We start from the raw sequence: 12,558 nt of genomic DNA, 5'->3' as shown, positions 1-12,558 counted from the left end.
TTACTTAGCTAACTGTTTAACATATAAGTAAATTCAAATGCCTGTAAATTCATTAGATTGTACTAAGGTTGTCACTTTCATTTTGCAGCTGCAGCATATGGGAACTTCCTACAGACACACACTTCATTTATTTAACAGTGTCAAAGTTTCTATATGTATAACTGCTAACATCATGCTGCTCTCAGAATACACCTTGAATTTTGTTAAAAATATCTTTGTGAATATGTTACATTTTTAACATATCCACAATAAACTTTCATTATTTGAATCTATTTTTAATAAAATATGTTGGTAAACAGCCACACAAGTCTTGTTATCAGGAATGCCCGGAAGGAATAGCCATCGGTGACTGTTTTCATTATCAGTGATTATGATGGACAACAGTGGTAATGAATGCCAAGTATGCATTTAAACCTATATTCTTTAAATAAGATAATATGTAACTTCATAAAGCAATGTTGTTGTTTGTTATTTGGTTTTTAGGAGCATTAGCAACTAAAGCCATATTGCTCCGGGATATGCGGTGGTCATTCCCTGACCTTTCCACATCCTCTGTATTTGGTGGTGACGGGCTCGAACCCCGGTCTAATCAAGAAGCGTGTGCTACGCACTGCTGCTCCTTCCCACCTGGCTACGGAGGCGCCTCATAAAGCAATTAAATGCTTCATAGTTGCATTAATCCAAAATAAGGTAGCAAAGTAAGGTAGTAAAGTCAAAAAAATTTTTGATGCATTAATAATTCAGAGAAGGTTCATATAAATAATTTATGTTGACTTATCACAAGATTTTAACTGTTATACATGACATTTTAATGGAAAACTTAAATTCTATATTTTATGACATCAGAAATCCTTTAAGTTGCTTTAAGGGTTATATAGCCAACAAAAATTTGCGAGTTTTTATGAACAGACTTAATATGGATGTATTCTCTCTCTCTCTCTTCCTTCTCCCCCATTTCTCTGTGTGCTTTGCCCTCTTCTTTTTAATTGTTTATCTGAATGATCTAGTTTTATGTTTTAAGGGCTCCTCCATTTTATTATTGCTATATGGCAACAATGTATCAATATCTGAAACTTTTTTCAGCTATTCATTTATCTAAAAACTTTGTCAGGCTGAATTATGCTAGCCAACTGAAATTTGACTGGCTGTCAACTAACAGTTAAGATTAAAATATTGTTAAATGCGAAGCCACAATGTTCACTAATCCTAAAAAGAAAAATGTGTATTCCAAATATGCTATATATAACTTTATTATACATTGAGTTCATAAGCAAATGGATTTAGGAATTTTGTTCACCTCTAATGCTCCTTTTAGTGCCCACATTGCACAAATTCCCAAGACTGGACTACAAAATGCTAAGCTCCATTCAAAGATTTTCAGTTTTGCTTAATAATGTAACCATATTCCATTACCTATACACTACACTAGTTCTTTCTATACTGGAATACATAGTGGTCCCAGGTGGCACTACTACCATTCAAGTATTGGAAAGGATACAGCAAAAATTTATTTGAGCTCTACTGAGAAATGATGGAGCCTCTACTTTTCACAGAAGATTTTATATATTTTACAAAGATTTTCCTTATTGCCATTATACAACAGACATGTTTTAGTAAAATTAAGATTTTTATATAAGCGATTACATTACAAAGTGACAGATATTGCACACAGAGCAGACTTAGTTTTTTAACATACCCAAAAAAAAAAAATAAATAAAAATTCTTATTTTAATCTATTTTTAGTAAAACATAAGACAAAGCTGGTCTTATAATTCCTGTCATCAGGAATAACTAGAAGGAATTAGCCATTGATAACTGCTTCCATTATCAGTGATTAGAGTAGAGGACAGTAGTAATGAAAGCCAAATATTTGTTTGCAATAACAGGCTGTTATTCGCTATAACTTGATGAACAGAAAGTGTTCTGATAGTAATTATCATGCATTTTATTTTAGTTGTTAGAAACAAAGTCTGTATCAGTGTGTATCAGCTTTTGATGGTGAAGCAGCACAGTCAAGATGTAAGGACTATCACACCAGAAAGGTATAAATTTCTTGAGTTCGCTTATTACTGGGAGTGAGACATGATCTTTATCTATGACCCAGAAACTGATAACTCCTATGATCCTATGTGGCCATCCCAGAGTATAAATAGAAAATTTATGATTATTTATTTTATTTATAAGAGACAAAGTGTCTTGTAAAAAAGCCAATAAGATAATCCTTGAATGCATTGCTTAAATGCCATATAATATTGTAAATAAATTATATTATTATGTAAATCTCACTTTAATCACCAGTCATTCTTCAGTGTATTATTTATTTACTTTTTTATGACTTTGTCTGCTTGCCACGCAACTGTATAAAAAATGCCAATTTGCAATAAACCATATATCATTATTATAAGAATGGATTTCATAAATATTCACTTGTACTGTATACATCTAAGTTGTATTTACCTGATCTGGAAGTAACTATGTTTATTAAACAATAAATTATTATCTATAATCAAAAAAAATAAAAAATAAATAAAAATTCTTAATTGAAATAAATAAAGCTTACTCTTGCATCTTCAAAGTTAAGCCTCCGATCTGATTTTCTGCAAGTACTGCAATGGCAATGTATTTGTCAGTTTTAATAAGCTGATGAAAATTGCCATTAGTCACCTTAAAGAAGGTAGGAAACCGTTCTTTATTTACCCAGCCATAGAGAGTAGTGTTGTCCGAGATTTCATCTGAAAAATATTAATGGCACTTCAAATACTATTTAAATATGCTTCATATGCACCCTATACATGTACAGAATGCATATGGTGACATATGAGAATTTATACAATCATCATTTAAATCACATTTTAGCAAGGGCATAAATTTGTAAGCCTTAGAGCAAAAGCGTTGCCATAAGACTTACAAGTCCATTACTATTAGCATGGAAATGGTACATAATGAAAAATACTTAAGTTTGCTTTAATTGTCCAATCAGCTTCATGTAAATTTCAGACCATTCTTACTGCAATTTTTAAAATAATTTGTGATTTTGGTGACAAAAATGTTGCTGAATAGTTAGTTAAAATTTCTATAAAGTTGTTTATAAATTTTGCGATGAAAAGTATTTTTTAACAATTTTCAAAGCTGGAGTTGTCCCGGCAAGGAGGTACTCAGAGAGCCAGTGTTGAGGCGGCAGTGGTGGGTAGGCACCTGCACAGCCCTCATCTGCCAGTCGCTTCTCCCCTAAGACTTCGCTTCTCCAGGAAGAAGTCGGAGTCACTTCCCCACCCTTGTCATTCACAACAACTGGAAAGGCTCAAATAGACGTTTTCATTAGTTCCTCAGTTTTAGGCCAAGCCAGGGTACTAGAAACATTTTTCAGTTACCATAAAGCTCTCTATTTGAGATACTACACTAACGACCATTCGTGACTACAGATCCTTCATCCTGAGTGCCCAGCACTCAGTAGTCGACTGATTTATTTCATAACAGCTGAGTTGACATACTTAAGTATATTGGAGGGGGGGGGGAGTTCATATACTTTTGAGAAAGCACAGCGTATATTAAAATTTATGAAATAAAATAGCAGTAATACTTTCAAACTTGTAACTCCTGTTATCCTTAAACACATATACCGCAGGATCAGACTGGGACAATCCTTCTGTTGATAAACAACGAGGAGGAGCTGTGTAGAAATACATAACTGGCTGGAATTCTTCAGCTATTCTTGTGAACTGATCCTGTAAATATAAATAAATAAATTTTCACTTTAGGCCACAATACGGCTATAGAATACAGAATCCTCTGGCTCCAGCCAGAGAAGTCTATATTTTGATATTTGTGGAAGAAATTGTATACACATTTATAGCATGCAGATATGAGAATGTAATGTGTATAAGTATTTGTTGCATACCTGGGTGCACAGTAAATAGGATTATGCAAAGAAACCCAATTAATTCTACACTTATTATCTAATTCCTAATTTTACAACTTACTGTCCACAGTTAAATTTACTGACATCAAACCAAATAGAGCAGAAAATAAGATATTTATCTATACTTTGAAAGATTATAGCGTTATAATCCATTTCTTTTTATTATGCTATCCATTTTTAAGAAGGTAAAAGGTTTCCATATAAAAACGTTTTCTACCATTCTGTCAGTATTGTGAAAGCATCTAAGAAAGTTTCATGTTCATTTTATGAATTATTTAAAGAGTTTAAAGTTTACTTTGCAGGCTATTTCTATTAAGAAATAACTAATAATTATTATGCTTCATACATCTTAATAATTAACTTGTTTTCAGCATACCATTCTGAAACCTCTGCTGGCTTCTTGGGGATGTAGATACCAGTTGTGCATGTGGTCAAAGCCATAACATTTTTATATGGCAACCATTAACACTCTTAAAAATGGATAGCTTAATAGGATTAAGCTATAACATTGCAACATATGGGTTTGATTTGATTTTGGGTTTACTGGTGGAACAGCAAACTAGGCTGTAATGGCAACATACAGGTAAATGTATTATTAGCTATTTTTCTGTTTGGTTTATTGTCAGTAAATTTAACTATTGACATAATGCAGTTGTGCAGGTGACTAAAGAACCATCAGAGGTTTTGGAACCTAATGCTGATAACAAAGGGAATTATCACAGCATAATTGTAATAACTACTTGTTAACTTAACTTTTAGTCTAAAAGAAATGTGTATGCACATGTACAGCAACACAAGTGAACAGCATTTGCTGTTGGTAACATCATCATCATCATCATCATCCTCAATTTGCTGTTGAATTTGCTGTTGGTAACATCATCATCATCATCCTCAAATTCATCAAATTTATTTACTAAACTCCTAGCATTGGTGTACACGCAAGTATACCTGCACCTGTTTCTATTCTTAGCTACCCTAACACAACCCATGTGTTTACTTGTACCATGTGTTTACTTTACTTGTATAGGAAGTAAGCAAACCCTTAGCCATAATTATGAGAGCTTCCTTGGACTCAGGGGAGGTACCCATAGACTGGAAATGTGCAAATGTGACCCCAATTCACAAAGGAGGATCAAAGGCTGACACAAGTAATTATAGACCTGTGAGCTTAACTTCTGTTCCAGGAAAATTAATGGAGGCACTGGTTAAAGAAGCACTGCAGGATCATTTAGACAAGACTTCAGTTATAGCTCGGACACAGCATAGTTTTGTTAAGGGGAAGTCTTGCCTGACCAATTTGATTGGATACTATGATGCAGTCACAAAAGAACTGGATGCAGGGAATAGCTTTGATATTATATACTTGGATCTTAGAAAGGCTTTTGATACTGTTGCACATGGAAGACTGCTACACAAATTGGAGCAGTGTGACACTGGAGGCAAATTGCTGCTATGGATAAAGGGGTGGTTGAGGGGGGGAAGACAGAGAGTGGTAATCAATGGACACTGCTCATCGTGGACTAATGTTATTAGTGGAGTCCCTCAGGGCTCAGTGTTGGGTCCATTATTGTTTTCTGTATTTATAAATGATATTGATGATGGTATATCAAGCTTAATGTCCAAGTTTGCAGACGATACAAAGGTTGGCAGGGTTGTCAAGGACACTACTGACACTATGCTGCTGCAACAGGATCTGGAAAGGTTGAGCAGATGGGCTGAGAGGTGGCAAATGAAGTTTAACATTGACAAATGTAAAGTACTACACATGGGAAACAGCAACCCCAGAGCAACGTATCAACTGTGTGGTACTACACTGACAGTGGTAGAGAATGAAAGGGACTTGGGGGGTGGTTGTGCAGGCAGATATGAAGTTCTCTGAGCAGTGCAGACAGGCTGCAAGAGTAGCTCATGGAGTATTGTCAATGATATACAGGAATTTTTCCAGCAGGGATAAGGAGGTGATTATTCCCTTGTATAAGGCAATGGTCAGGCCACACCTAGAATACTGTATACAGGTCTGGAGGCCTCATTTCAAGAAGGATGTAGAGCTGCTGGAATGAGTACAGAGAAGGGCAACAAGATTAGTGAATGGAACAAAGGGGTGCTCTTACGAAGAAAGGCTTAAGTTTTGCAAATTACAGTGTCTGGAGACTAGGCACCAGCGAGGTGATCTGATAGAGGTGTATAAAGCCTTGAATGGTTTGAGCATGCTCAATGCTGATGGGATTCTTCCTCTAGCTCAGAATAATCACCAGAGAGGGCATAAATTCAAATTGAGGAAAGACAGATGTAGGATAGACGTGCGGAAATTTGCCTTTAGCCAGCGGGTGGTTGGTTGGTGGAACAGACTTCCATCCCTTGTAGTGGAGGTTGATAGCCTAAATAAGTTTAAGGATCAGCTGGACAGGTATCTTGAACGAACAGAGGGGTGAAGTGGAAGTGGGTTTTTTTTTGGCTGATGTTGCATAAGCTTGCTTTCTTGCATCAAATGCCTCTACTAATGCTAATGCTAATGCTAGCATCAAGTAATAAAAAATTGATTTACATAAACACCACTTTGTAAAGCTGTTACCAAAATAGAATCAAAAGCATTCCAGAAAGGGTTTTTTATTTTTATTTAAACAATTATACTATTTACCATAATTACATATTTTATTTTTCAAAACCCTTGGCTATTGTTTCTACTGGCCACATAACTGCATGAAAAAATAAAAAATGGTGCCCTTCTTTTGAAAGTTATTTGATTGTTTTCAGAATATTTCCTTTTAGTGAGTTCTTTACGTTCTTTAGTTTGTAAAAAAAATTAATAAATAAATATCTAATGGCAGAAAGTTAGTGAGTAAAGAGGATGGTATGAGGCAGTTACAGTATGTTTGGTAAGGTACTGAGAAATTATTCCTAGCCCACAGATCAGTTCCTTTTTTCTAAAAGTGTTGTTCATGCACCTCTTAAGTGCTTAATGATTTCTAGGTAGATGGTCTTATTAATAGTGTGGTATAAATTGGTTATATAATATCAGTGTAGATACACCATAGTTTACCCATAAATTAAACTACTTAAGTAGTGTCAAAGGCATCATTTTTAAATGAATCTCATATTGTGGCTACCTTCCCAATGAGATACCAGATATTGCACTACTTCAAATAAGTAACGCTTCTCTAGTAGAGAAGACTAATGTTATTTATTTTCAGTGGATACCAGCACCTAGACGGCACAGTTTCAAAGCTGTTGGCCTATCATCGGTGGGTGGGCAGGTATCCAGATAATGCAAAGATAATATGATGGCATGTTTGCATTATCTGGATACCTGACCACCCACCGATGATAGGCTAACAGCTTTGAAACAGTGCTGTCTGGGTGGTGGTATCCACTGAGAATAAATAACATTAGTCTTCTTTACTAGAGAAGCGTTACTTAATCAAAGTAGTGCAATAACTAGTATCTCGTTGGGAAGGTAACCACAATACGAGATACAATTAAAAACAATGCCTTTCACACTACTTAAGTAGTTTAATTTATGGGTAAACTATGGTGTATCTACACCAATATTATATAGTTAATTTAAACCCATATCATATTATGCCTTTTGCAACTAATCTTCAAATATGGTATAAATTCATAATGGATTATGCCTTATAGTCAAGTTCAAGTTATTTGTTTTTTAGGAGCATTAGCAACTAAGGCCATATTGCTCCGGGGATATGCGGTGGTCATTCCCTGACCTTTCCACATCCTCCGTTTTTGGTGGGCACGGGCACGAACCCCGGTGTAATCAAGAAGCGTGTGCTACGCACTGCTGCTCCTGCCCACCTGGCTACAGAGGCGCCGCCTTATAGTAAAAAAATAATAACTTTAGCATAACTTCACTGCTGGACCTGTCAAACAATTTTTTTTTTCTTCCATGAAGATACAAGAGATTTTCATTCAGATTGATTGATTGATTGATTGGTTTGGTTTTTTATGGCGCATTGGCAGCTGTGGCCATAATGCGCCAAGACTAGGTAATATTTAAAAAGTTTAAATTCTCGGTGACCTAATTAGTAAGGCCACCATGTCGAAATATATAATAATGTAACAAAAGCATAAATTAAATACAATTAAAAACTTTTATTAATTTAAAATAGCTAAAAACAGCAGACACATTGTCATTGTCAGATAAAATCTGACTGAGTGTATACGGCTCAGTCAGATGGTTAAAAGCGGTAAAACGGATATTGCTAAAATCTGGACAGTCAATTAAAAGGTGTCTGATAGTTAAAGTTGTACCACAGGACACACACATAGGAGGGTCATCAGCCCTCATTTTCATTCAGAGGGTTGGCATTTTTTGTGGGTTATAAAGATAACATTTCACACTGTTACTATTGTCTTTAGAAATCCTGGTTCACATGTCAAATTTCAAACAGTTCTTTTGAAACTTTAATTTTAATTCCATATACCTAGTCCATCTGCTATTAAAATCATTAAAAGTATATTTACTTCAGAAAGGATTAAGCATGATACTGTTGAATTAATAAATCAAATTTGGGACACTTAATCCTAAAGTTATAGAATGCTATTTTGATGCAATTCAGAAACTCAATCAGTGCTAGATTCTGCATTCAGGTCAAACTTTATACAGACAGTTATGATTTATTCAACTTTAATGACCTCTTTACTGGAATATATTCAATTAAAGATCTAGTTTAGCTTAATACAGTGTAGATTATTACAATTCTGTGAAAGCTACAGCTTAGTTCAACATCTAAGCTAGCATTTAAATATAAACAGAGACATATATTACTTAATAATACACTGCCCAACGCTGATTCATACAACTCACACATAAAACTATAAGTTAATAATACACAATACAGAAAAAAAATATGGATGAGACATATAAGGCTTAATTTTAATCTCAAAAGTAGCAACTGCAAAGTTAAATAAATGCACAACTATTGGTTTCATTTGCAGTAAAAATATTAACGTACTTATGCAGTGAAAAAATAATGGATTTGAGGATCAATCTTTGTATTGATTCATCTTTGCATGGATTTGTCTAATGTTCGAAATGAATTGACTCCCTGACTATTATTGGCTTTCTGGTCCCCTGTCAAGACGAGATGTATTGTTCAGTTTATTTCATTTTCATTTTTAGTTTTGTTGGTCCAGTGTTGTGGCTAGTTTTCGTCTACATTATTAGTGATAATTTACATAATTTGGACCTAGTGCCATCAAGGGAGTGCTGATAAATTTTAATTAATTGGCTTATTCTAAAATATTTTTGTTACTTGATGTCATATTTTGGATTTTCTAAATTACATTAGGAGCATTCCTTCTACAATATTGTTTCATTATATATGATTTACTTTTACTTTCGCTCTACTGGTTTGCCATGCAAGTGGCATATGTTTATTTATATTTATTTTAGTTGCGGTGGATTATGCACTAATGAAGCCACTGAAGCTTGATACTAATTTTCTTTTCTTTTTTATCATAACTAGTTAAATTTCACAATATATATTTTTATATATATATATATATATACAGCAGACTCTCGATTTACCGGGATACTTCAAGACTCCAAATTAAAAAAAAAAAAAAAAAAACCAACCAAAAATCATAAAATTCAAATAATAACTAGGTATAAACAGATGTTTTGCAAGTCGACAAGCGACAAGAAGTGGCATTATAAGTAGTCATTGGGAGATTAATGTACCTATTATCTTGCAACCCCCCGCTTGTCTTCACACCTGCCACTCAAAAAAAAAAAAAAAAAAAATGTTTAGTTTGTTTTAGTACATCGTCTCAATTGTTGTGTTCCACTGCACCGCAAAAAGACAAATTTTGTTTCGTTATTTATGTCAGGGATGTTGAAATTTTTTTTATAGTAATTTTTTTTTTTTCTGTTTAAAAATCGCAAAAATTATGGATAAATGCAAAAGAGTTGCTCTTTCAGTTAAACAAAAACTTGAAATTATTCGAAAGTTTGAAAACTGTGCATTCGTTAAATCTTTAAGGGAACATTATAAAGTTGGTGACCAAACCATACGCAACATCATAAAAAATACAGGGAAGCTATTAGATTTAAAATCTAGTAGCTTCCCTCTAATAGCTTTCCTGTAGATTTAAAATCGACATCACAAAAAATAAAGGGAAGCATCGTATTGGACACGCGAGTAGTACGTGGTAAGTTTTTTTCATTTTTTTATCTATTGCCATATTTTTTACTTAGGTTGCTGAACATTTTTCAATATAGAAAGTCCCCGACTTACGGAACTATGGATTTATGTAAATTTATTTTTCACTCAATTTTTTTTTTTTTTTTTTTTTTTAGGATTGTAAAATTTAAAACAAAAAAAAAAAATAATAAGCAATCAATAATGACGATCACAGCATGCACAAATTGCACAAGTGAGATACGGAGTAACAAGCAAAAAAATAGGAAAGAAGAGAAGATTCTTACAATTTATTTATGGTTTTATTTTTTTATATGACTAAAGATTTCAGCGAAGGGGACACACATTTCACCATAATAATGTAAAAACCCACAGAATTCCAGATATCGGTATTTTCGCAAATGCAATAAGATCGAGTTTACTACCCGTTTATAATTAAATGCACTAACAGAAAAGCCCAATGACACGGAAAGTGCAAATTGTTTTTATTGTTTTATGGTCGTGACCTCCAGAAATGTGTTTTAGTAAAATGTGAGCTCACACGGGATGATAATAAGTGAGTTTTTGCCTTAACCCTGTGAAGTTCTTCACAGAAATTTTCACTTTGACCGTTATCATGGTGCCGACTAAGAAAATAAGTGACAGCAGTACTAGTAAATCTACCAAGAAAAGGAAAGCGATCAATTTGGATCAGAAAATTAAATTAATAAGAATATATGAGAATGGTCAAACATTAACAAGTATCACGCTGAATTCAGATTTGTCAGTAATAATCTAGTAGCAATATGTTACTATATTATTATTGACAGTCCCAAGTTACGTAAAACTCAATGAAGTAAGAAGTCCTGGAACGTATCTCTTATGTATGTCAGGACTTCTGTATTTTTGGATTAACCGGGATTTGTTTTTTACCATCTATCCTGGAAAATGGAGCGTCTACTGTACACACACACACAGTAGAAGCCTATTATGAAGTTTTCCAGGTAAGTGGAGGTTTAGAACTTCTTAGAAGGGAAAATGACCTAAAGGCATGAAATATTAACTACCCAAATAAAAATGAAAAGATACACATACATAAGTTATAAATGATTTTTAAGCACTATTTTCAGAATTTATAAATATTGTAATCTACCTATGGGAAACATTTTTAAACTGAGGATTTCTAATTGCTTAACATTCTGTTCATTAAACTCATTACCAAGCAGGAAGGAGGAACTCCAAAGTTCATGCTTCCATTTATAACCTTTCAAATTAGAAAAATATAATCAGTACAATTAATAAATTAATATTTGCAGCGTTAAAATAAAACTGCCAAGGAGATGATGGATAACTGGGGCCAACATGGTAGATAAACAAATATACGGTTTTATTTAGAGAATACTACAGAAAATAATCTACAGAAATAAATAAAAGTATTATAAATTCAGCTTTCAACATTCAGAACTGTTCAGAACCATCAGAAGTTAACAGCAAACGCTTAAAGTAGTCAACATTATCCAATTATGGATATCAATGAAAACAACTGCAATACGTCACTTCCATTATATCAAAATGTTTATACTAAAAAGATTTTAGGGCTAAAAACCTCAGACTATTGAAAATTCATTAATTGAACAAGTTAGTGCAGAGCATAATTTTAGACGGTATCCATCGGTAACCAAAAGATGCCATTTCAGCTACTTCGGTGATTTACTACAAACTAACATGACATTCGATTACGAAACATGATTAAAATGATGTTCGATTACCAAAATGTTTATACTGTTTAATATTTTTTTAATATAAAAATAAAGAATTTCTATATTTTAAAAACGTATTAAGTGGGAAAATATCGTTATAATAATACACTGTGTATTCTTTATCTTGTACTTTTTATGTGGGAAAGCTTTTTACCTGGGAAACTAATACATTACAATATATAGAGCTGAAATTGGGAACTAAAAACCAAACCTAGTACAGGGGAAAACTTCTTATGCAGGAATTTCTTATCCAGGTTCTACTGTATATATGTATTTATTATGCACAAATTTTGATTTGCCATTATAGTTAAAGAATGATACATTTGTGCCACTTGTATTATGAGTTTATATATCTTCTGTAGCTTGAAGCTTTACATCTACACCCTTTTGCAACTCTCATACTGTTGAGACTTATGACTCTTAAGTTGCCTCTTCCTACACTGAAAATACCCAGTTACTCACTGGTGAAGGCATAATAATCTTTGAAATGATTCATTTAAAATGGTACTCACTTAGAATAAACAGCAATATGCCATTCTTTATGGGAAAGTGCAAAGCTTTTATGCACAAGCTTCAATATGTAATTATAGTAACATATAGAATGATTCTTCTGTACAATAGCCATATATTGCATTACTAATAAAGAGTAAATATTAAATAAAAATATAACTTAATTATTTGATTAAAAATATTTAGTTGCATAATTCTTTTACTGTTTCATTTTAAAGTTCTGTATACTAAA

General features: G+C 33.3%; 1 protein-coding gene across 2 annotated transcripts in view; it reads right to left on the bottom strand.

The window, feature by feature from the left end:
• Positions 1–12,558, bottom strand: part of Tmx3 (Thioredoxin-related transmembrane protein 3) — a 98,783-nt gene that overhangs the window by 36,398 nt on the left and 49,827 nt on the right. For both annotated transcript variants that reach the window (XM_090378761.1, XM_090378760.1), the window contains exons 7-8: positions 3,581–3,725; positions 2,561–2,732 (exon numbers count right to left, since the gene is read on the bottom strand). In XM_090378761.1, coding sequence (XP_090234887.1) covers positions 2,561–2,732; positions 3,581–3,725 — 317 coding nt within the window. The remainder of the gene's footprint in view (positions 1–2,560; positions 2,733–3,580; positions 3,726–12,558) is intronic.

The sequence above is a fragment of the Mastigoproctus giganteus genome, chromosome 7 (assembly GCF_048544385.1).
Source record: "Mastigoproctus giganteus isolate SK-2022 chromosome 7, ASM4854438v1, whole genome shotgun sequence".
Lineage (NCBI taxonomy): Eukaryota > Metazoa > Arthropoda > Arachnida > Uropygi > Thelyphonidae > Mastigoproctus > Mastigoproctus giganteus.
This window is presented reverse-complemented; position numbering and strand designations above follow the sequence as displayed.